The 26,970-nt window shown below is 39.4% G+C and overlaps 1 protein-coding gene across 4 annotated transcripts in view; it reads right to left on the reverse strand.

Annotated features, from left to right (window-relative positions):
* Positions 1 to 26,970, reverse strand: part of TTC27 (tetratricopeptide repeat domain 27) — a 177,548-nt gene that overhangs the window by 42,787 nt on the left and 107,791 nt on the right. For all 4 annotated transcript variants that reach the window (XM_001501379.7, XM_023619259.2, XM_070236482.1 and 1 more), the window contains one exon: positions 12,240 to 12,467. In XM_001501379.7, the coding sequence (XP_001501429.2) occupies positions 12,240 to 12,467 (228 nt within the window). The remainder of the gene's footprint in view (positions 1 to 12,239; positions 12,468 to 26,970) is intronic.

The raw sequence follows: 26,970 nt of genomic DNA on the forward strand, positions 1-26,970 counted from the left end.
AAGCTCTGCTCACTCCATGGTTGGTTATTGCATCTGCTAGTCTCCTTTTCTGAAACATGTTTTCCCAATTTTTGCCTTTTATCCAAATCTTAACCATCCCTCTAAGTTCACAACATTTCCATCAGACCTTTTCTGACCAAACACATCTGCATTCATAACGCCATCATCAGGCACCCAAAGCATACTATCTATGTAATCTACCCCTTGGTCACATGCAAAGGTATTTCTGCCTCCTCCCTCCATTTAGCCCACATAAACTACAGAAGGGCAGGAGGCCATATCTTAACACAATTCTTTTGTTTCCTCCTCAATGTCTCAAAATGGTTTATAAATAGTTCACATTTATATTGTAGTTTAGAATACAGAAGTTGCTTAATAAATAGAAACTGCTATTAAACTAATGCTCTCATTTTCCTTCCAGACTCATTAGAAATATTACTCCTGTTTCCAGAGAGAATACCTTCATCTCTTCTCATTTCAGCCTTCCCCAGAATGATATTCCCTAGTTATCTTCTCCTCTCTCTATAACACTCAATCTCTCCTTCATCCACTAGGAGTCCCCCATTTCTGCCTTCAACCATGTAAAGCTCTCCAGTATCTTGGGAAGTTTTACTTGACTCTTCTGTCCTTCTGACTACAATACTCCACAGTTTGACTCTCGTCTCTTTCACACGCTCCTAAAATGAACCAGATCTATAGAAGCTATATCCATTTCCTCATCTGCCACTCATTCTGTCACCTCCTGAAGCTGTTTTAGTCAGTAGTAAGCTCCAAATCCAATGACCTCTTCTCAGCCCTCTTTGGACTTTATCACTACATGTGATACTACTCACTGTCACTTGTTCTTCCTTTAGTTTCCATGAATCCCTTTCTCAGGTTTCCTTCTGTCCCTCTGACCAACACTCTGGTGTATTTTGTTTGAATCATATTTCACTGGTGCTCTTTCTTCTACCTTCCTCCAGCTGCTGGAGATGCCCAAAGTTCAAGATTTTACCTGGCGTTCTCTTCCAATACAGTTTTCCATGAAGAATCCATTCGCTTGCGTGGCTTCACCTTTTTTGTTTGTTAGTGCTGCTGAGTCAATTCCAACTCCTAGTGGAATCCTGTGTACAGCAGCAGTGAACTTTGCCCAGTCTTTCTGGGTCATCCTTTCATCTTCCAGTGTGATATCAGACAGTGCTCTGCTGCCATTCATAGGGTTTCCATGGCCAATTTTTTTTGTAAGTAGGTGGCCAGGTCCTTCTTCCTAGTCTGTCTAATCTGGAAGCATCACTGAAACGGGATGACTCTGCTGGTGTTTGAAATACCAGTGGCATAGCTTTCAACATCCCAATAACACGCTGCTGCCCACAGTATGACAACTGACAGACGAGTGCTGCGGGTCTCTGACCGGGAAACGAAGCCGGGCCGCTGCAGTGAGAGTGCCGAATCTTAACCACTAGACCACCAGGGATGGCTTCACCTCACTGCCACAGAAAAGCTCCAATCTCCAAGTTCAGTTTGGCCTCACTACTGGACTTCAGGCTTTTATGTCCAATAGACTCTCAGCCATCTCGACTTAGATCTAGCAACATCTCATATTCAACATCCAAAATCACATCATCTTCCCCTGTAAAAGACATTTTCCTTTTTAATCAGCCAATTGGGAAAACTGGCATCCTCTCGGATTCCAAGCTCTCCCTCAATCCTGCCAAGTCCAATGAATAAGTCCAAGAAAACGTTCCTTTGTAAAGGCTTCAACCTGTTCCATCTTTCCATCCTCACTGCTAAAGCCATTGATCACTCAGCCATGTCACTCATTCTTTATATAAACATCCTGTAACACCACTTTTGTCATATCACTCTTTTATTCAAAACCACAACAGACTTCCACATCTATACGGCTAGATAACCCAGAAGAAGGGCATTAAGGTCCTTCACAAACTAGTTCTACCCATATCATTTCCCAGTAGAAACTCTTTGCTCTCTCCTCACAGGTTGACACAGTGTAATTCATTCCCACATCCATATCTGGTACACAATAGGATCTCGATAAAAGCTTAGTTAGGCAACCACATAATGTACTGTTCAAACGGCAACATTTTTGAAAGTGAAGCATTAAAAATAATTAAAATTACATGACTTAAAAAAGATCTTATTTATTGACCAAGGAATTGTTAATCAATAAATTGGTTTTACTAGACCAGGGGATCTCAAGATCATTCTATTTGAAAACCATTTTCAAAAGTAAAATTATTTATTGAAAAATAAAAATACATTACAGTAAAAAATTTTAAATGCTGATTACCTAAACAATTAAAAACAAAAGGAATATTAATCAAGCAATACATTTATGACAATTGCACATTACTGTAATCTATTACAGAATTAAAATTACTTTAATTTTTCTTAGTAGTTATTCATATACTTTAATCAGTTCCTTCGTCATACCTAATTCTAATACCATGTCATCGATATTCTTCTGATGAATTAATTTTTTTCAATATGATCTTAGTACTTTTATTTTTTCATAAAATTGCCTGTTGTCTACTTCAAATTCGCTCTTTATTGTTAATTGTCAAATTTATCATTAACACATTTAAAATTGTTGAAACTTTTGATTGACTTTTCTCTGTAGGCCATAGTAACTTTGGTTGTGAAAATATTCTTTCTAAATGTACTAAGGAAAAATTAAAAATAGAACTACAATATGATCCAGCAACCCCACTTCTGGGTACATATCCGAAGGAAATGAAATCTCTCTCAAAGAGATATCTGCTCCCTCATGTTCACTTCAGCATTATTGACAATAGCCAAGGCATGGAAACAACCTAAGTGTCCACTAACAGATGAATGGATAAAGAAAATGTGTGTGTGTGGGGTGATGTGTAATGGAATATTATTCAGCCATAAAAAGAAGGAAATCCTGCCCTTTGTGACGACATAGATGGACTTTCAGTGCATTATGCCAAGTGAAATAAGTCAGAGAAAGACAAACACTATATATTCTCACTTATATGTGGAATCTAAAAAAGCCAAACTCATAGAAGTAGTAGAATGGTGGTTGCCAGGGGCTTGGCAGGTGGGGGATAGGGGAGATGTTGATCAAAGGGTAAAAACTTCCAGTTATAAGACAAATAAGTTCTGGGATCTGACATACAGCATAGTGATTACAGTTAACAATACTGCATTATTTACTTGAAAGTTGCTAAGAGAGTAGATCTTAAATGTTATTACCACATCCACATCCACACACACACACACACACACACACACACACACATACACAATTATGAGAGGTGATAGAGGAGCTAACACTACTGTGGTAATCATTTCACAATATATACATATAAAAAAATCATCATGTTGTACACCACTTTTTTTTTTTTTTGAGGAAGATTAGCCCTGAGCTAACTACTGCCAGTCCTCCTCTTTGTTTGCTGAGGAAGCTTGGCCCTGAGCTAACATCCATGCCCATCTTCCTCTACTTTATATGTGGGACGCCTACCACAGCATGGCGTGCCAAGTGGTGCCATGTCTGCACCCAGGATCCAAAACAGTGAACCCCGGGCCTACAAGCAGCAGAACGAGCGAACTTAACCACTGCACCACCAGGCCGGCCCCCATGTTGTACACCTTAAACTTACACAATATTATGTCAATTGTATCTCAACAAAGCTGGAAAACAAGTTTTTTTTTAATGTACTGAGATAAGTGGTAACCCCAGCAACTTCTGCTAAACTGGGGATATTCTTAACTCTAGTTTTGTTAATACTGTAACTTATAAATATTTTTCTTAGGTATCGTTTTTTGGCCTCCATTTAGAGTCCTTTCTTCAACAAATATTTTTAATAAGAAAATTAATCAAATAAGTTGTCTCTATTTATGATTCTTTATAAGTTAAACCAAATTTAGACACTGCTAAATTACAGGCCTTCTCAATTACAATCTATTCTAGTATACAACATAAATTTATTCAATTAAAATCAGAAGCTCAATCAAAAGTTTCTTGCCAATTATCGTTGATGTTTTAAGGACAATGGTATCATGGTTACTTTTTAAATCCTTATTTTTTAGAGATACACACTAAAACATTTAAAAATGAAATGACTCATACTGGATTTATTTCAAAATAATATGGGGTGGAGTGGGGAAACAGAACATGATCAGCGATGAGACAGTAATTGCTGAAGTGGGTTGCTGGGCACATGGGAGGGGGCTCATTATTCTGGTCTCTCTGCTGTTGTATATTTTATGTCATTGAAATTTTCTTAATAAAAGGTTACAAAGAAAAGATTTCTCCTACGTAGATGTTATGGACTGAACTGTATCCTCCCCAAATTCATATGCTGAAACTCCCAGTGTGAATGTATTTGGAGATAGGGCCTTTAAGGAAATAAATAAGGTTAAATGAGGTCATAACAGTGGCACCCTAATCCAAAAGGACTGGTGTCCTTACAAGAAGAAGAAAAAGACACCAGAGATCTCTCTCTCTACATATGCAAAGGAAAGGCCCTGTGAGGACACAGTGAGAAGGCAGCCGTCTAAAAGGCAGGAAGAGAGTTCTCACCAGAAACCAACCCTGAAGGTGCTTTGATCTTGGAATTCTAGCTTCCAGAACTATGAGAAAATGAACTTCTATTGTTTAAACCACTCAGTCCATTGTATGTTGTTACGGTAGCCCCAGCCAGATAATACAGTAGAGATATCTAATACAGTAGGGATATTCAAAAGTGCAATTATACATTTCAAAATTATATCTTGTACATCATTTGAACTCTCATTGTTCCTCTATGACAAATTTCAATGTCTTCCTGTTTGAAAGTGTTGCTTTCGTTAATTACAATTCGCTAAAAGCTAAAGTTTTTTTGGAATTCCACTAATTGAATACATAAAAGATTTCCAAATTATTGTGAACACAATGCAGTCAAAACACAAAGGACTCCTTTAAAACAATTTTTCATATCATTGTAGGACACCTTAATTGACATAAAAAAATTCCTCAAAAACTCAAACATTTTTAAAGTGCACTAGATGATGGGCAGCAAACAGAGAAAGTATATACTGCCACACTAGGAGAATTTTACTTTAATTCAACATCAGACATCATCACAATCAGACATCATCATATCAGACAATATCACAATAATTTTGTAACGCAATTACCCAAATGGTACGTATAAAAATATTTGCAAATGACAATAGCAAGTTTTTACTTCCATTGGTGGAAGCTTGTCTGGACCGTATTATGTCTACCACTACAACCAACTCCAAGCACGTTTCTGCTCCAGAGGTTTTCTTAATTCAGAAACAGCATTATTTTTACCATGTTGCCATCTTCCACCAAAATTTGTATCCTTATTATTACCACTAAAAAAAATACTTTTATCTTTGATGTTCAACTTTTTAACTGAATTTACAATAGCATTCAGAATAATGTTAGATGTTTCACCTTTGATAGAATGAATTTCCAAAAATTGTTTTGAATCCACTAATTGGGGGAAAAATTAAACCATTATGAGAACCAAATTAAAAAGTTTTCTGTTTGAAGTCTCTGACTGCCACTGATATAAAACAGGCAAATTCAACTGTTAGTGAACTACCCCTGCTAAAGAGCCATCACATTAACAGCTATGATCTCACAAGAACATTTGCCATCAACTAACCTTCTAAACTAATTTTGCTCATTTTCTTCGCTCTAGATAAAAAGTCAAACTCCACAGAATGACATGACAATGCACCTTCTACAGCTTCATATGAAATCCTCATCTTTGGATAAGCTTTCTATACAAATATTTTAAAAAACCTATGAGCTTCTGATGTCAATGGTAATGTTTCCTCAGATTTTCTCCTGGTTTTCATGTGGTCAGTGATATCACTAAGGCCCCTGAGGGGGAGTGTAAATGTGAACTACATTTTGCACAAGTTATGCCTTCATTAACTCTCTTGACAAATGAAAATTGAGCTCTTCATTGTTCTCCAAAAATACACTTTTTTGGTTTGTTTGCTTTTTGGAGATGATTACTGCCAAAAGGGTTCATTATAAACTATATAAAAAGTTACCAGGGCCGGCCCCGTGGCTGAGTGGTTAAGTTCACGCGCTCCCCTGCAGGCGGCCCAGTGTTTCGTCAGTTCGAATCCTGGGCGTGGACATGGCACCGCTCATCGAGCCACGCTGAGGCGGCATCCCACATGCCACAAGTAGAAGGACCCACAACTAAGAATATACAACTATGTACCAGGGGGTTTTGAGGAGAAAAAGGAAAACAATAAAATCTTTATTAAAAAAAAAGTTACCAAGCAACATAGTACAAAAATAGTGATACAGTTAGACCATACAGTAAGTGACAAAACCACTGCAGCAAGAGAATTCCGACTGTTCTCCACGTGCTTTACTCTGGCAGGACTGCTCTACCTCTTTCCCATTCATCCAGCCTGCAATTCCCCGCATCCACGCTCATTCTGCCCACTGGCAGCCAGGCAACGTCATGTGTCACGCAGGCCGCAGCTTGGCACAAATGTCTGATATACCAAGGGACTTACAGAGACATTGGCTCAAGCTTTTCTCCCACCACCACCCAAGACCTGAAGGAGCTGGCTGTCCTCAGCCACTCAGAGCAAGCGCAGGTGGTTTCATCAGCAAGCATCCTGCATGCTGTCCTCCAAAGGGCTATGTTAGTAAGTTGCATCCGAAAAGAGTTGGGAAAAATGAGACAGGCTATTACTGATCATCTTTCGCATTTTAGCACATTGTAAAGTGGGAGCTGTGTCTACTGCACATACGTTAAATATCAGATGAGACTATGGCAGAAGATGGAAGTACAAAGTGGATGTATGTCTACGAAAACCCATTCCAACTTCTTTTAAAGGAACTATTAATAATAGCTTCATGTAAAAATGAAAAATCTGGGACAAATGCTAAACTGGATGGGTTACCAGGATACCAGACATAAATTGGGACAGCCACTTATGTTTAGTGAAGTCTAGAATCCATACCTTTCCTCCTGCTCGTCTCCTATCTGGGAACCCAGTCCCCTCCTGAACATCTAGTCAACTTTCGATCATTCAGTGCACACCTGAGCTAACTCCTGTCTCATCTCCAGCACAAAGCCTTTCTTGTCCCTGTTAGTCCACAGTGACTGCCCATGTCCTCTCAACTCCTACAGCCCTTCTGCCTAGACATGTCTTTGGATATATATATACTGCCACTAATATGATATAACCTTATCAAAGTTAATCAAGGAGGAGAGTTAAGAAAATAAATTTTTTAGGGGAAGGAGGGGCAACTAACAAAAGAAAATGAATAAAGTGTGTGTTGAGTGGGGGTGGAAAAAAATGATAGGAAGGGATATTTTCCTTTTTCAGTGCTACACATACTGGTTTGATATCTCAGCAATTTCTTTGTTTTTCCATTTGCATAGAAGTAGGGGGCAATGGGAATAATAACTACCTAAGAGTAGACATAAGGATTTACGTCTTAATTCTCGTCCTGAGTCTTGTGAAATCCTGCTTGGGAGGTTTGGTTACCACCTTCCTCCCACTTTCTTCAGCTTCCAATAGCCCACAAACCCCAGAAGTCTAAGGCTGAATTTTTGTAGTTTCAGAAGTTGCTTGGGAAAATGAAACAGGTAGGTATAAGTGAATGACAGCTAGCAATCTCAAAAGCACAAATATCAACAGATACACGTATTCTGGGTCTCTAACAAATGCACCACAGACAATGTGTTAAGTTTTGCACACTGTCTCTGATATAAAGCCAAACACTCCTATTTTTATACCAATTTGATTTCAGAAAGTCATTACAATGCACAAAAGCCATTTGAATATCAGTTTTACTTTGCCTAAATTTTGTTATTAAACCTAGTTGTCTGGATATGTCTGAAAAAAGAGGATAGAATTTTTTAAATTCCATTTTTCTGTTTTCCTTTTCTTCCAGGACTTAAAGGAGACAATAGCGTGTAGAGCTCTCCTTCTTCAGAGAGAGTTCACACTTGGATCACAAGCTATAAAAAGTCTATGGTGTTCAAGTTTACATCTTGTAGTAGTTCTGTACAACTGTAGCATCAAATGCCTGCATATTTTGGTATGGCTTACAGCCTGCCTGAATTGGGTCCATATGACAAACTGCAAAATAACCTCGCATAACATCTGTATGTACTGTGACACTGCTTTGAGCAACTGTCATTTCTTTGTCTTGCTAAGTAATTAATTCAAAATCATATAGCGAGACCATCAAGCCCTGTCAAGGCCTCCCTTGCAAATTTCCTCACATCCATCTCTTCTTTCCTATTGCCCCTCCCACACTAACAACTGTCACGCTAGACTATTGCTAGTCTCTCCTAACCTTGCCTACATCTACTATCTCCCACAGCCAAAGTGTTGCCAAAATAATATTCCTAAATTACCTTCAGGCACACCTCATTCCTTTATTCAAAACAAAGCCAAACACAAATCAACCCTTCCATGGCTCCTTATCTGCCAAACAGAAAGCCAAAGGGTTTAGCCTCACATTTAAGATCTTTCATAATCTGGCTCCAGTCTAGCTTTCTCACTGGAACTGCCCTATTCCCCTTCACTCTAAAACACTAGCCTGTTCACTAACCCTTCTGTTCCCCCGCCACACACACACTCCTCTTTCTGTTTCCAGGGCTGCCCTTCCCTTGGCCTCTTCCACTACTATTTGTCCATCAAAGCCAAATTCAAATCCTCTCTTTGTTGTCTACCCAAGGTAGAAATGTTCTCTCTGGCTTCTATATAACTAATGCTTTACATATAACTCACTTGGCGTTTCTCTGAGGCTTCGCATTGTTGGCTAGCTTTGTCTATGTTCGTTTCACTAGACTGTGCCAGCGGGGACAAAGCAGACAATCCAGTGACCTGCTGCTACTGCTTCATCCTCCGGCTCGGTGCTATGTGCACAGCAGACAATGAATATATATTGGATTGAATAACTGGCTAAAGATATTATCCACTCATTCATAAAATATTTACTGAATACCCTATATGTGCTAGGCACTGTTACAGACACTAGGAAAATATAAATGAACCATAGAGTTAAAAATTTCTGCCTTCATGGGACTAACATTCTAGTGGAGGAGAAACAGAATTTTTTAAAAAAGTAAGCTATATATAATATTAGAAGGTGCTAAGTTCTATGGAAAAAAATAAAGCACAGAAGGAAAACAAGGAGTGTGAGGTAGGGGTGGAAGGTGGAGGCGTGATTTTAAACAGAATGATCATGGAAGGCCTCTCTGGGAAAGTGACATTTGAGCAAAGACTTGAATGAGGTAATGGAGCAAGGTATGCAGATATCTAGAAAAAGAACATTCCAGGCAGAGGAACAGCAAGTACCAAAACCCTGAAGCAGGAATATGCTTGGAATAGTCAGGGAAGAACAAAGAGGCTAATGTGGGGTGAACAAGAAGGAGAACGGGAGGGGTGGTAAAGAAGTAACACGAGCTAGGCTGGGGAAAGACCTGAGAGCCATTAAGGGACTCTGGCTATTATCACTAAGCATGGAGCAGAGGAATACACATCCGATCTGCGTTTGAAAGGATCAATTTGGATGTTCATTGAGAATAGGCAGATGAGGACAAGGAAACAGGCAGGAGGACCAGAAAGGAGGTAATATATTAATTAAGTGAGAGATAATGGGGATCTGAATCAAATTGGTGGCAAGTGGTAAGATGATGTCTGATTCTGGATGTATTTTGAAAGTAGGTCTGCTAGGATTGGCTGATGGGTTAGATGTGGGGCATGAGGGAAAGGGGAATCAAGGATGACTTCAAGACCGGATGGGGCTGCCATTTACAGGGATGGGGATAACCTTGGGAGGCAAAAGTTTTTAGGAGGGGGAAAACAGTATTTCAGATATTGGAGATGTTAAGTTAGAGTGACGAACAGGAGACTGAGGAAGTAGTTAGATACAGGAGTTTAGAGATCAGGGGAGAAGACAAGACTGGAAATAAGCTTTTGGGAGTTGTCGATGTGCAGATGGTATTTAAAGCTATGGGACTAGATGAAATCAAGGGAGTGAGCGCAGACTGAGAGAAGGCCTGAGGACTAAGCCCTAGGAGCCGGCAAAGACGACTGAGAAGGAGCAGCCTGTGAGGCAGGAGGAAAATGTTAGTGCCGGTGTGATGAGAAGAGCCTGGGTGCTGGAGAGGACAATTCCCGTCTGCGAGGTACCAGGCACTGATTCAACGGACTATGGAGGCTCAGGGAGGGAGGTACCTTCCCTAGTCCCTACGGCAGCTATGGTTAGGTGAACTTTAGGCAGAGGCTACTAACATAACCAAGGATATGACACAGTTTTCCATAAAAGTAAAAGTAAAATTTTAATAACACAATACAGAGTTCTATTTTCTATCAAAAAAAAGAAAGTCTAGTGATGATCAACTTAGTGCAGGGTTCTCAACCTCGCTCATTTCTGCTCCTATTCTGTACTCACGCCTGTCCTACTCTCTTCCCCAAGCTTCTTACCAGCCAGCTGATTTGGAAGGTTCTCCTTGTATTCATTACAGAGTGAAGAAAGTAAGCAATTAGCTCAACCTGTCATAAAAAATTGTACTTCTGATTTTTTTCAATGTAAAAGATATGCCCCGAGTCTACTCAGTTCAAAAATGACCATTTCTGCACTCCCTCGCACACAGTGGCAGTATATGCAATAGCCAAGAGGTAGAAGCAACCCAGTGTCCATGAACAGATGAATGGATAAACAGAATGTGGTGTATACATACAACGGAATATTACTTAGCCTTAAAAAGGAAGGAAATTCTGACACACGTCACAACACAAACGAACCCTGAAGACATTATGCTTATGAAATATGCCAGTCACAAAAGGACAAATACTGTATGAATCCACTCATATAAGGTACTTAAAGTAGTCAAATTCATAGAGACAGAAAGTAGAATGGTTGCCAGGGACTAAAGGGAGAGAAGGATAAGGAGCTATTGGTTATTGGGGACAGAGTTTCAGTTTTGCAGGATGAAAAAAGTTGTAGAGATGGATGGTGATGACGGTTATACAACAATGTAAATGTACTTAACACTACTGAACTGTACACTTGGAAATGGTTAAGATGGTAAATTTTATGTTATGTGCTTTTTACCACAATAAAAAACAAGTGCAAGTAGCGGCCAGCCCAGTGGCAGATGCTTAAGTTCACATGCTCCACTTCAGTGGCCCACGTTTCATGGGTTCAGATCCTGGGCACACACTGTTCATCAAGTCACACTGTGCAGTGTCCCACATACAAAATAGCGGAAGACTGGCACAGACGTTAGCTCAGTGACAATCTTCTTCAAGTAAAAAAGGGGAAGAATGGCAACACATGTTAGCTCAAGGCCAATCTTCCTCATCAAAAAAAAAAAAAAAAAAAAAAGTGTGGGCTCCAGAGTCAGACCACCTGGGTTCAAATACTGGCAAAATACCCAGTGAGGTACCTGGCTCATAGTAGATGCTCAGTAAACATTAAGAGCTGATTATAAATTGGTATTTTAACTCGAATTAGACCAAGTCAGTGTGCATGTTTGTCAGGAGCCATGGTTGACAGTTATGTAGGCCTTTGGTGAAATGGGAAAGCAGTAGTCAAGAAAGTTTGGTTAAAAAATAATGACTATTTTGGAGAATAAAATCATTTTACTAACCAAATATCATTAAGTACAAAATAAGGTTGATCTCTTGCCCCTCAAAATTAGGTCCTCTCCTGTGGATTTTCTTGTCACTCAAAGATCCAGGCTCTTTTTGTATTATTTTTTAAAAACTTTAAAAATCTTTTAAACATTTAAAAATATTTGTGTACGCAAATACATTTTTTTTCTTAAAATGATCAACAATCCATTCTATATGTTATTGCATTTATGTAAAAGTTTTTCTTTCATTATTGACTTAAGCAATTACTTGCAGAGTCCTATACTGTCTATAATTTTGACTCTCATTCGTTTCCTTCCTAACATACCTGCTCAAAATAGAACCTAATTTTAACAGTTGTATTTGCATTAAGGGCAGTTAACAGAAAGAAGCAACAAAATGAAACAGAAAAATGAATAAGAGAAACATAAGAGAAAGTGAGTAAGAGAAAACCTACCAGTCCACTTTCAGTGACAAGCAAGAAGGACATTAGAGACTAAAGTTCTTCACTCTCAAAGACAAGCTTATCATCCTGAGGACAGAAAATGGGCACTCATTGAGTAAGAATCAAATCCAAAGGAAAACCTAAGTGCTGAGAGCAGGTGGGGTTTTATGAATCGTCTGACCTGCATGGGATTGATCTTCACCGAGCGTTCAAAGCACTCCACACATTCCTTAAACTCCCTGCTCCGCAGATGAAGGAGGCCTTTGGAGCGCTGCGCACGGGCACTGCGGTGCCGGGACAGCTCCCAGGCCTTGTCATAGTAGGAGTGGTCGCGAAGGACATCTCCAAGCAAGCAGTATAAACTTGGTGTTTCTTTTTTCTCCAGCTCTTGCCTAAGGATTTCTTCTGCCTAGAAATAACAACAGAAGCAACAAATGGCTTATAGTGACTGTAACAGCTATTTTTTAACACATATACAGCTTTTATCCCACATCATCCCAAACTTTATTTTCAAAGTTTGAAACAACCTGCTTATTTCACGCATCTAGGACCTAGGCTGAATAAGAGGGGCTTAGAAAATAAACACGGCACAAGTAAAAGAGAGGAACAACAAGTAAGAGGGGAGTACTGCTTTACTGGCATTCTAGAATCCCCAGGAAAGGCATGGAGAGGCTTACAGCATGATATCGCGTGGACTTGCCCAGCCCCCCGTTTCCCTGCCCCACACTCCAGTTGTCACCACTGTGACCGTTTGTTAGAGCACCGCCTTTAATTCACCTCTACCAATGGCAATGAAAAGTATGTTTTCCTTTTTTAAAATGGTATGCACAGGGAGCCTAGGATTGCTGAAACACTTACAAAAGAAGGAGGAGGGTACATACAATAGAATAGATATTGCTAAAAACCTACCTCTTAACCAAACTACTTAGCTCTCAAAGACAAGCTCACTCTCTTTAGGACAGAAAATGGGTACTTATTCAATAAGAATCAAATCCAAAGAAAAGGCAAGTGCTAAGAGCAGGTGGGGTTTTATGACTCGTCTGACCTGCATGGGATTGACCTTCACCGAGTGTTCAAAGCACTCTTTTACCTCACCGATAAAACTTGCCAACACAAGACCCATCTGATTCTAGACAGTCTGTTCACTTTAGAAATTAAAGCCCATCCTCAATACACTACACAGGCTTGGTTACTCTCATATGTCCACACTTCGGGTCACCCAAGCTAATTCTGTACTTGCTACAACTACTACTCCACTCCCCAACCCGTGGCCCTTACTCCCCGTTTCTGATCACTTTCAGCAGGGAGCAGGAAGCGTGGCAGTAGCTCTACTTTCCATCCTCACACACACGAACACCTTCACATAAACAGCAGTGGGGTCACCAAAGATGCCAAGACAGGCATGGCCACAATGGACACAGAGATCCAAGAAGCCATCCTTCAGTGGCTGAAACGATACTTTAGACTCCCTAACTTACGTAGCTGGCAATCTTAAGGTCTGCATATTTGATTTTCTTTAGGGTGGATGTATCTATAATTCTTAAGTAGTCTAATTTTTGTGAAATTTTTAAAAAGATGGCTGTGCTTCTAAAGGTATCTTTGGATGATGGCTCTTTTGCATTTCTGATACAGTATAGGTTATGTAGGCTTCTTAGGTCTAGTTTGAAAATGGAACCAGAATTTATAAAATAGTTTCTAAGGGAAAACAGTTCTGAGTCCCAAATAGCCAAAATAAGCATGAAGTTTTAAAATATAATCTGTGAATTCCTCTATTCACAGATAATAGTTATTAATGTATCCAACCATAATTCTGTAAGATCATCTATATATGTATTCAGTATATGTATATTTACATATACCAGTATATGTATTCACCCAAATTATTTGTAAAAGACTGTAGCCACAGCATGATTTTTGCCGAAATGATCTTACAGTGTAGTTGAAGGTATTTCTCTTGGAAACTTGATACCCACACCCTCCCAGAAATTCTGAAGGCTAATTCACTTAATACATCGTTCCTTTCTGTTTTAACTAGTTAGAGTGGATTCTGTAGGTCTGCAATTAAACAATGATCATTACAGTAACTGGGTACAGAAGTGATTGTAGGCAACACAGCCCTGTAGAAAATGAAAATTTGTGATTGGTTATCTGATCTGGTTGGATTTGAAGACAATGAGGATGCAGTGACCATGAGAGTGTAGAACAGTGATGGTCCACAATATCCAGTGACGAAACAATTACTTACATTATCACCTGTGGTAACTTAGAATAAAGCACCTATCTAATGCAAGGCTTTTATGGATTGAGTGATAAGACATTATGAGAGAATACAAGACTGTAAGGTAGGTTGGCTGCTTCTAAGTTCACTGGACACCTCAAACAAACAAAATGACACAGAGTTTTAAATCCTCAAGGTTGGAGAACTATGGAATTTCTGTGATTGCCTAAAAGATTTTCTTTTCCCTTTTAGCTGCCAAAAATCAAATGCAGACACTGCTCCTGTAGGATTGCTGAATTACAATATAGGATGAATTTGGTTTCACTAGTTCTATGTGAAAGTCAAGGCATCTGATGGGTATGTTTTATTCATTTATTTAACTTCCTCTACTGCCTTTTAGCTATACATCATTTTATTATTTTTCAGTGATTGCCATTGGGCTAATCATGTGCATCTTCAATATATCAAAGTTCATTTAGAGTTAATATTGCATCACTGTACCTTTCTTATGCACAAGTGGCCCAGTCAAGCCCTTCCTAAATTTCTGTTCTACAGAAACAATGAGAGATAAACAAACAGTTGTTGTTGATTCAAGCCACTAAGTTTTGATGTGTTTGTTACATAGCAATAATAACTGCTATGATGGTTTAAAATAAGAGTGTTACTCTAGTACGAGTGTCTTTATCAAGGCCAGAAGCAAAAGGGGGCATTGATTAAGAGCGAGCAAGACCCAAGAATTTAAATGGGGACATTTGAGATGATTCAGATAATAGAAACCCCCAAACCCTATCAAATTTCCTATTCCAGCAGAGGCAACCCTCCCCTATCAGAGAGGCTAGTGCTACCTGGCTCAAAGACAGTATAAGGACTGCACCTCAGGCAGTTACCATAAGACAATGCCAATTCTCCTCATACCTGACCCTCCATTCCTCATCGCCTCCAGACATAGAAATAGACTTACACACAAAAAGAACTGCAAGATGTTGTTAATTTCTAGAAGGAAAACCTTGGGACCACGTGGAAAAAGAGATTCTAAGTGTGCTAGACCATAGACAAAGAGGATCATAATTTTAAATCAGCTGAATTTGGCTACTCATCAGAAATTTTTGATTCCCGGTGCTAACTCAAGCAGCTGGGGATTGGTCTAAATTATTTGCTCAATTGCTGGACTAAAACCTAGACTCAAATATGGCCAAAACTAAAGTCAAAATGCCAGAAATTTCTTGTTGTGATATGAAGGAAAGAATCTAACAACTTAGAAAGAAAATGCTGTTGTTAATTTATCATTTGCAACCTGTTCACCCACCTCTAACTATGTCCCCCATGAGGGCTCAGGGGATATTCCTTTCACCTTGGCTTTGAGAAATGCATTGTATGTGGGAGTACCAGCATCCTTGAAAAGTGCTAGAGTAGATGTCCTGTGCAAGCTGGGGGAAAAGCCTGCAGGTCCTTTTATTGAAATGAGCTTCCAGATTTCAATGAGGATGATTAGAACCCAGGTAATAGAGACTGTGATAGCACTTAACCCCTGGAAGTAAGATGAGCACAGTTACTTGCAATAGGTACAGCCAGAGTGATAATTAGAATGGTGTGACTAGCATGGATCCTAGATGGTGGCTGACTGATCATGAAGCCTCAGGACCAAATTAGATGAACAGCCAGCTAGGTTCAAACCTGATCTATATAACACTAAAAAAAAAATATCTAGGTTTGGAGACCAGGTGTCTGACCTGAATCACCATGCTAAAACATTGTCTCTCACCCAATTTCTATCTCTGAGTCACTTCACAGACTCAGAGACTCTTAAATAAAAAGAACAAATAAAGGAGAGGCCAATACAGGTGAGGAAGGACCCTGCAATAACATAAGTATATACCATAATTCTTCCCTGGTCTTCCCCAAAGAAGTGTAACCATTTACCAGGTAATTGTATCCTGGGGAAAAAGAAATACTTCATCTTTTCAGGGTTGACTAGCTCTTAGTTAATGCTAATCCTTTGGGACCCAGAACATCATCACGATGAGTTAGTGCGTTTATGGGAGTTAGTTTATCCCATGGTAGGCCTAGTAAGTCTCTGAATCCACCCAGTGGTTACTTCCTAGGTTTTGAACACCGAGTTGATATCTGCAACTAGCAGAGCCCTCAGTCAGTGCCACTACAGAATAAAGGGCCAAGTGAAAGGCCCCGCAGCTTCCTCTCCCCATTAAGAGAGAAAATCCAAAGTAACACTGCATATCTATGTAAAGCACAGAAATGTGTGCTACTATCAAAAACTTGAAAGATACCGCAAAGTGTGTGTGTCTGTGTATGGGTGTACAGATGATTTAACATACTCATTTAAACTGAGCAGAACACAAATGGGTCCTGGAAAATGTCACAGATTATTATAAACTTAACATAGTGGTAGCTCTACTTATAGCTACTGTTCCAGACACGATCTCTTTACTGGAGCAAATCATCAGCCCCCGACACATGGAAAGCAGGTACTGATAAAGCAAATATGTTCTCCTTTACCCAACAACCAGGCAACATCAGACGCAGTGGGCTTTCACTAGCACAGAGAGAAGTACATTTTCCTATCTTGCCTCAGAATTACATGAACTTTAGAGTATAATTTAGTCTGCAAGGACCTTCATTGTCTCACCATCACATTAGACCTCACCAGTCTATGACCCTGATGACATCATGCTAATAAAACTCAAGAAACTAAGATAAAAAATTGCGTGCCAATGTCAACCAAAAACCAATTGGAAATGATAATACTCTTGATATTGTAACTTGTTATTAGGAAAATGTTTAATTTACAAACATTTGATACATTAACTCTAAGGAATTCATCCCTTAAACAAAGCAAGAGATGTAAAATAAATGTTTATATGTTTCTAGATATTTTTGTTCTTATATGCTCTAAGAATGCTCCAATATCTAAACATCTTTTGAGGAAACTACAAATTTCTCCAAATCAGAAACTCTTCTCTAACTGTGTAACACAATCTATACTCTGTACTTGTTAGTAGTTTGGCACTTTCCAAATAAGTAAACTCCCAAGTTAAAGGGCTAAACCACTGCACAGTCATACGCACTGGATTACACTATGTCAATTTGCATGAGCTGGAAGCTGTTTCCTAAAATCCCCTTCCCTTCGGATTTCATGTTAGAATTGGCCAAAAGTGGAACTCGTTGGGGATTTGAAAGGCAGAAGTAAAGCGACAGCCTTTACTCTTGGAAGGTTGTCATGGTTAAATATGGTATCAAACAAGATGCTGAGATATCCTGCATCGTCCTTGCTCTCTGTGTCCCACGTGCCTTTCCAATTGCTGTCGCTGCTGACCAAGAGCAACCCCAGGCCCACCATCAGACATTTCACTGCGGACCCACAGGTCCCAGTAAGGCTACATATCTAGCTACATAGATACAACAGCTTTCCACAAACCTCTCCATGAGCTCCTCCCTCACGCTCCCATTTCAATGGCTGGAAGTAGTTGGCTTCTCAGATTCTCCTGTTTTAAGTTCAGACTTATCCACTTGTGCCAATGTTACAAGCGTGCCGGTAAATGATTTTTTTCCTGATCTTGCTCCCTCTTCCACACCTTCAGTTCCCCAGCTCCTCCCACATCTGTGTAAGACCTAATTCCTTTAGTAAGACCCCTTAGTCCCAGAAATACTCCAAGTGGCTCTGCCTCCATAAATAAAACCTGAATGATAATCTTCTTTCACTTCTACCTTTTAATCTCCTTATGTGTCCTTCCATTTGATAGCAATTTACAGATTCATTTTTATCTAGCACATTGTTAAATGCATTATCTCACTTAATCCCTACAATAATTCTGAGAGGTAGATAGTAATATACCCATTTTTAAGATAAAGAAATAAAAATTTAGATTCCTTGGTCAACTGGTCAGCTCCAAACCAAAAGATACTAAGCTGAAAAACAGGACCTTGATTTCAGGTTCAATACTTTTCCTATGTTCCACAGGTGGATGTCAGCAAAAATGGTGGTGTAAAGGACCTCTGATAATTCCCCACTCCATTAAAGCAAGCAGAAAACTGGCAAAAAGTATTAGAATCAACTTTTTCAGAACTCCGGAAATTAACTAAGATTTGAAATTATCCAGGGAGTGTTTATTCAAGAAAAATGGTAAAATTTTGCTAAGAACAGCAAATGTCATGTCATTTTAACTTGCACCATTCCTCTTCCATTTTCACCAGCTCTGCAATAGCCTTGAAAACTAGCAGCAGGCAATCATGGTGAAAATTAGTGTCCTGGCAGCCACCAGAGGGAATAGAATGGGTTTGCAGTGCCTCTAAAGTCTCGTTCCCAGAACACTGTCATTATATGACCAGTCTGGTGATTCCCTGGAAGAGTTCACTTGCAAGGTTATCTTTGTTTAACCTAATTCTGAGCTTGCTCAGTGAAAAGCCTTTGTCAAAAACAATTAGAGACAATTAATTAATTTTGCAGCTGCCTGAGGTGGTAAATAACAGCTGGGTCAAACAATAGGCTAACCAAAAAACTTAAAAGGAAAAAAGGGAATGAGATATACATAAGGGCTTTGAAAAGCTCCAACATATTCATGGGAATCTAGAAGACTGTGCACATGTTCAGGAAAGACCTGAGAAGGCCCTAAGCTCTCACCTCAGGGTGACCTTCAGGCTTTTGCACAAGCAGTTGGTGAAAGCTAAGGCGGAGTTGTCAACTGCCTGACTGAGTGCTGAAAGCATGCCCCAACACACACGCACACACAGAGGCCATCAGCAAAGACAGGGAGACTTGTTGATTTAGGCATTTAAGGAATTTTCTGTCCAATCATTAGCTGACCATTAAGCTAATCAGCCTGAGACTTCAGTGGCTACATAGGACAAAGAACATAGATTTTACAGAATCAGCCAAGAAATATCACTAAACAAACAAAAACAAAACAAACAGCAACAACCTGATTTCCAGAGTTGCAACATTATATTATTTTAAAATGTCCAATTTTCAGCAAAAATATGCAAAGAAACAAGAAAGTACAGCTGTTATATGGGGAAAAAAACAATGAACAGAAACCGTCCCTGAGGATGCCTAGATGATGGACTCAATAGATACTTAACCTCTACTATTTTAAATAATCCCTAGTAGGATGACTAAGAAAGTAACTAAAAATATATGTAGTAAAGAAATGACAGAGGAATTAAATGGTGTGCTAGAAAATATCCATTTAGCCAAAAAGAAGGCAGTAATGGGGAAATGAAAAAAAAGTAAGACATACAGAAAACAAATAAAATGACCAACAGACATCCTACATTATCAGTAATTAAATTAAATGTAAAGAGATTAAACACTCCAATCAAAGGCAGAGATTGGCAGAAAGAATAAAACAATGATCCAACTAAATGTTGTCTAAAAGCAACACACTTTAGATTCAGACACACAGGTTGAAAGCAAAAAAAACCAGAAAAATGGAAGAAGATCCATCATGTAAATAGTAACCAAAAGAGAGCTGGAGTGGCTACGCTAATATCAGACAAAATAACACCTTAAGACAAAAACTGTTAATAGAAGAAAAAAGGGTATATTTTAATGATAAATGTTCACTCCACCAAGAAGATATAATAATTATAAGTAAGTATTCACCTAACAAGAGACCCCCAAATCACATGAAGCAAAAACTGAAGGGAAAAATACACAATTTAACAATAATATTTGGAGACTTCAATACCCAACTTTCAATAACAGATAGAAGAACCATACAGATGACAGAAATAGAAGACTTGAACAATGTTACAAACCAACTAAACCCAACAGACATCTGAAGAACACTCCAAGCACCCAACAGCAGAACACACATTCTCAGGTGTATGCAGAACATTCTCCAGGATAGACTATATGTTAGGCTATTAAACAAGTCTCAATAAATTTGAAAGGATCGATGTCATACCAAATATGTTCTCTAATCACAAAGGGATGAAATTAGAAATCAATAACAGAAAGAAATTTGGGAAAGTCAGAAACATGTGGAAATTAAACAACACACTCCTATATAACCAATAGGTCAAAAAGGAAATCATAGGGAAATTAAAAACATTTTGAGATAAATGAAAACAAAAACATAATATACCAAAACTATGGGATGCAGTGAAAGCAGTGCTGAGAGGGAAATGTATAGATATAAATGCCTATAATGAAAAAGAAAAAAGATCTCAAATCAATCATCTAATCTTCCACCATAAGAAACTAGAAAAAGAAGAGTAAACCAAATCCAAAGCAGAAGGATGGAAATAATAAAGATTAAGGTATAAACAAATAAAATAGAGACTAGAAAAACAAAAGAGAAAATAAACAAACCAAAAGTTGGTTCTTTAGATTCAAATTACTACAATCAGAAATCAAAGAGGAAAAATTACTACCAACTTTACAGAAATAAAAAGGATTATAAGCGAATACAATACTCCATAGGTATCTTAAACTAAAAATATGATCCAAGATTCAGAATATCAAATCACACCCTTAAAGCACCTGCATGATCAAAAAACACCATTCTACAAATATTTACTCTACTTGTAACTATTATAGGCCATGAAGATTCACCAGAGTCCAAAGACATATAACACTGCCCTAGTGTTTGCAAAGAAGACAAAATATAAAAGCGAAAGATTAAATAGTAATCAGGAAAACCTCCACATCTGGAAATACTAAGGTACTGAGGATTTCAAATCCTTCCTCCAGCAAGTGGTACCTACCCGAACTCTTGTAAGATTGAGGAACATAGAGAGTGGGTGGTACGCCACTTCTGTTACCAAACATACCCACTCTGGGTATATTATCCACTGGAAGATGGGTCTGGAGGGCCAAAATGGGGCCGTTTCCAAAAGGTGAGAAACACTAGAGCAGCGACCCTGCTTGGTCTGAACTGGATTCTTCTTTCCCCAAACTCCTATCCCACATTTTTCTGTTAGATAAGTCAATTCTTTCTCCTTGAGATCTTAAGTCCTGCCAACAGAATTATCTTTCCCAAGGGCAATGCTTGGAGGCAATATATATCCTTTCTTCAGTTAGTCACACTGCAGTCCTCAGTCTTCTGCACTCTCTCCAAAATGTTCTACTTTCTCCTCCCTCCCCCACTTACGCACTCAATTCACATAATTTATTACCAAATAAAGAGCTACAAAAGATGTGCCCAGTGAACATAAATAAAGCAGAAGCGCTTGTAATATCACTTTTGCAATATTGAAACGTGGGTGGCCAGAAATCTTCACAGAATGCAAAGCTTTGGTATTTGTGGCTTTGAGTTGCTACTTCCCTACAGGAAAATACAGGTGTACATTCTTATAGGATACAGGAAATTTGTCATCTAATGCCTATTAAATAGGATAAAAGTACATTCCCAAACACGAAAAGGCATACTTAAACGGGCAACTGGCTGCAATATACCTGACCTACTGGCAAGACTCTTGTCGGCTGCAAACCCCAAAGACCATTCTCCTGCCCACACATATATACACATCTTACACATCTAGGCTGTTTAACAATCTGTTTTATTTTGTCATTGCACACAACTAATGATTATTCTTAATACAATTTTGTGGCAACGACTATGCATAGTGAATCTCAGTATAAAATTAAGTCAGCCAACACTTAAGCAGAACCTACAATTATGGCTGGAATAACACTGTACTTACTTTACCAGGGAAACCTGCATGACTTAGAGCAAGGGTCACACATTCAAATGCCCAGAGATTCTTGCCAATTATTAAGCACGAATGAAGTAGGCTGGTGAGTGAGCATACAAAGGAAGGAACCACTGCTCAACTCCAGCCAGTTAGTACAATAATGTGGGAATTTGGCCCAGTGTTTCCACATCGTTTGATTCTTTAAGAGAAGCCAAGAAACCTAGATTTCTAGAGGAAATCGCCTGAAAATATTTTCTCTAATTTTTTTCACAACACTGTGTAAATCAAACAAAATACCTCCTGCAACTTCAGATTGAGAGACTTAAAATTCCACCCTATAGTGGACATCAGTTGTTCTTCTCCTGCTCAACATCCCTTCCCTGATCTGATAATAGAACTCCTCTTCCCTGAGGGGAACCCATTCCGTGTGGAACAGGTAGGGCTTACCAGAGGCAAGGGCACGTGACTCAAGCCCTTCAGTCTTCTGAAGAACCTTTCTGTTAGACCCATGGAATTGACTATATCTTTCCACTGGGATTACTAAACTAGGGCCTTCTGTGGCCATCTTGTCTGCCTTATAGAGAGAGCTACAAAGTCATGATGATACCATCTCAGCCCCTGGATACAACTGTCATTACAGGTCTACCAGAATTTTCAGTTGCGTGAACCAGTAAATTCCCTTTTTTGCATAAGTCAGTATATTCTCTTACAACCAAAAGACTCCTAACACATCCCTAGAAAATTATGCTGCATAATCTGTTCTATAGACTTCCAAGTATAAGCAGGTCTGTGAGGACACAGGTGCCTTTAGTCAGACAGGCAGTTCAAATGCCAGTTCTACTAGTACTAAATGTCTGACCATGAGCAAGTTAACTAATATTTTGAGAATCTGTTCTTCATGTGCACCTTACCTACAAGAATTAGACGTGAAATGTACCTAGCACTTTGTCAGGCACACAGTAAGCCCCGAACTAATGTTTGTGTTCTTTCTCAACTCCCTCTACTGGAAAACCAGAGTAGAAAGTAAGATGCTTAAGGTTTCACTACTAGGAAGAAGGAAGGCAACCTGAAACGGCTTCTAGGAACATTAAAATATTCTATAAATAATCACACTGGTCAACTGTGTACAGTTTCTCCAAAGACAGAAGAATTACTCTCATCAACTATTAAGTAGGTGATTGTGTAACTGAGCCAACAAGACTGGAGGTCAAAGTGAAAAAACTGCTGATATTACAAGGTTAAAGCTAAATTTTTCCACATAAGGCTGATTTCAACCAAATGTCAGTTTTTTATGAAAGTGTGTCGACTCACAGGAGTAGGTCTAGGGATCGCAGAAGGAGAGTCTGTGCTAGACACAAACTGAGCGGACTATTACTTTAGACAAGAACATCAGAGGGAGAAATATTTAGGTGTAAATATGATGGCCAAATAGAATTTGGAATCTGGATATACTTCCATCTTAGCATCCGTCATCTTATACTAAAATATTCTGCTCATGTGTATCTGTACTATCAGACCATAAGCTCCTTGGAGGTAAATTCTGTTTCTTACTCATCTTTGGAGCACCACTGCCCAGCACACAGTAGGTTTCTATAAATGTTGGAAGAATTCAACTAAAACTAACAGTAAAGTCACAAAGGGCTGCTAATGTTTTCTAAGGGTCTTCAGATTCTAAATAGAGACATAAAAGATTCTTCCCGTTGGGAATAAAGGAAGAACTTCTTTAACGGATATGCTTTGGCTGGCATCAATATTGAGTATAACTAAATTAGTACAGTTTTAACAAGAATTTATCCTAGTAAACAAAAGGTCATATGGCAGAATCTGAATTTCACATGCCAGTCTAACTCAAGTAAAAACACCTAGGAAATTACTCTTGTTAAGACTAAAAACACTGAGGAGCAAAACTGATGGCCTGAAAGGAGATTCTGAGTCTCTGAGGAGTTCCCTACCCTTGTTGTGATGTACCTTTTGAGCAAATTATCCAGTGTTAAGACGTAACTAAGAACTTGAGACATATGCAAGCAAAGGGGTTAATATACTGAAAAATATGCCACACTCGGACTCATTTACATTTATGACTGTACATTTTTCTGCAAGTTGTTATATAGGAAATTTGAGGTTTGAGGGAGGTAAGACCCCACCGTAAGCACCACTAGGATTCCAGGAAGCACCTTGTTAGGGACAAGGCCCTGGGTTTTGAATAAAGAATATGTGTAAAAGTTAGGTTCAGTCTCCGGTGAAAAGGGAGATAAAATAGTTCAGGAAAATTATTCATACTTGAGCCAGAGGAATTATCAAAACAAACTGCCCTTCTTGGCTGTGATTTGTGCCTTGATTTTGTGAATTAGTGGAAGGAATCAAAAATTCTAATGTGTGATAAGAGTGGCCTTCATCTGACATCGCATCTGGTCAGTATACAGGAACAGGGAACTGGCAGACCAACACCTATAGGAAGTTCTCCTGGCAAAGAACGAAGGGGAAAAAGCAAGCTCTAGACCCAGAGATGGTACCAACTGTAACGAGTGTCATTGAGAACTATAAAAACGACAGAACTAAGCTTAACAGCTAGAAGTTTGCTCCAAGGGGATGAAAAAATGGCAGGTTAAGGATTTAAGGTCACACTATTAGTCAGATTTGGCCTCCTGACAATAGCTTTAGGTTTTAAAACATGCGTTTGGGGGCGAGGGGGCCGACATGTAACTCAAACAACTTTAGGCATGGTCGAATTCATTCTTCTCCCCTGAAGCAGACAACAAAATGGATTCTGATTTTCACTCTTGCGGAGGCTGGTTCTCAAAGACAGGGAGACTTGAGATAGGAACCAGCCTAATGAGATAGGGTTGTCCATAGGCCCCTGGCCAAACAAGATAAGGTCCCTAACCAATTGACAAGCTAGGAGAATCAGATAGAGGCCACCAAGATCCACATTCCACAGCTTCGGGACTTTGTCAGGCTTACACACGCACCTAGCAGCCAGGAGTTGGTTGAAGATGACCCCAGCCCCAATACGATAGCAAAAATAACACGCAGGGGTGGAGAGCTAGCATGCTAGCGATGCATGCATCACATGCAGTAGCATGCTACGTGACAGCGCAGGTGCAACCACAACCCCACCTCTTTATGCCGTGACAAGGCGCTCCTCCCCAGCCTCTGCCTAATAAAAGCCCCACAATCCCGCTCCCTAACGAGCTGGTCACCTGCCCCTTTCCTTTCCTCACTGGCCTCCCTGTGCCTCTCCTGTGCACAAGCTAATCAACTTTTACTTTTCTACTCCCGTTTGTTGTCTCTCTTGATTGCTATCCTGGAGGACAACAAGAACCCAGGGTACCAGACTGACCACTGGAAAGGTGCTCTACAGTCCTTGACACAGTGAAAAGGATGGCAGGGCAGAGCTAAGAAAGCACCAGTGCACCATCTACTCTTCCAACTGCGAGGGACAATCCTTCTAGCAGAAACACAGTTCACTCCTAGTCTAAATTCTTGTTCTATGAGCAGCAACTGAGAGGTGAAAAGTGCAAAACGCTTCATCCCACCCTAGTTGGTCACTCCCAGCTACACTTCTGTGTGGTGGTGCCTAGTCCTGTTCACTCTCTCACTGAGCCAACTGTTCACTAATTGCTTTTCACATTTGTGTGTGTGAGGACACTGTGCTCTGACTTAATTTTTCAAAGGGTACATGCCAACATAAATACTCCAGGTCCAACATAAAACAGAATAATTAAAAATAGGTCTAGTTATCCAATTGGCTGATCATTGCTCATTTGCATTCCCAAGATATAGAGTATTTTCAGTTGTTTTGCCTATTTTTTCATTCAGGTGAGCAGAACAGGTTTTAACTTACAATCAAATATCTACTTTTAAAGGGATTAATGATAATCCTGATGGGAAGCTGGTGTGGGGAAAGGACTGCACGCTTTAGAGGAAAGGAAGGTCTGAGCTTGGATTCCAAAATCTTCCACTTTCTAAGGCTACTCAGTAAAGTGGCAAAAACAATTCACATTTTGTAGGTTGTTATGAATATTATATGGCAATGACAACATAATGATATAAGAATGTACTACATAAGAAGCACTCAAAAATTTCATTACATAATAACAGCATGTTCACAGTGTCTTTAACACCTACTGAGCAAGAATAAAAATTACTGGGGCCGGCCCTGTGACCTAGTGGTTAAGTTCGGCACTCTCTGCTTCAGCAGCCCAGGTTTGGTTCTGGGCACAGACCTATACCACTTGTTCATCAGCCATGCTGTGGCAGTGACCCACAAACAAAATAGAGGAATACTGACACAGATGTTAGCTCAGGGCGAATCTTCCTCAAGCAAAAAGAGGAAGATTGGCAACAGATGTTAATGTTAGCTCAGGGCAAATCTTCTTCAGCAAAAACAAAAAAAACCTTGAAGACTCCTATTTATATTCCTAAAGTTAAAATGTTAAAACGGGAGGGGGGAGATCTCATAATTTGTTTTTGGAGAGAGAATATATGGCAGGAGTTGGAGAGGTATCTCGCAACATGTGAAGTCCACAAGGAGTATCTACTCAGAGATTTGCTTCAATGCAATAACTACTCATAGTGAACAGTCACTAGTCATTCATTCTGCAAATATTTTTGAGTACTTACTATGTGCCAGGCCTAAGCTAGGTGTTGAGGTGACAGCTGTAAATACTATAGACCTAAGTCTTGTTCTTAAACAGCTTACAGTTTAGTAGGTGAGATAAGCCGACACACGGAATATTACAGTGGTGTTGGGTGCCACTCGAGCACCCAACACGGGAGAACACCACAAAATCAGGGAAGGAGGTAACAGGCAAAGTCACTGTAGAGAGTAATCGTCAAGGAGAAATCTGAAGAACAAGCAGGAGTTAGCTGAAGGAAGAGAAGTTCTAAACAGACAATAGCATGAACAACGGTCCTGAGGTGCAACAATGCTGCAAATCCAAAAATTACAAGCAGTATAGTCTTCCTGGAACTTTGGACACAGTCTGGACGAGAGAGTACAGAGTACAAAGGGGGCTGACAGTGAGATAAAAGAGATGGG

Source organism: Equus caballus, chromosome 15 (genome assembly GCF_041296265.1).
Source record: "Equus caballus isolate H_3958 breed thoroughbred chromosome 15, TB-T2T, whole genome shotgun sequence".
Taxonomy (NCBI): domain Eukaryota; kingdom Metazoa; phylum Chordata; class Mammalia; order Perissodactyla; family Equidae; genus Equus; species Equus caballus.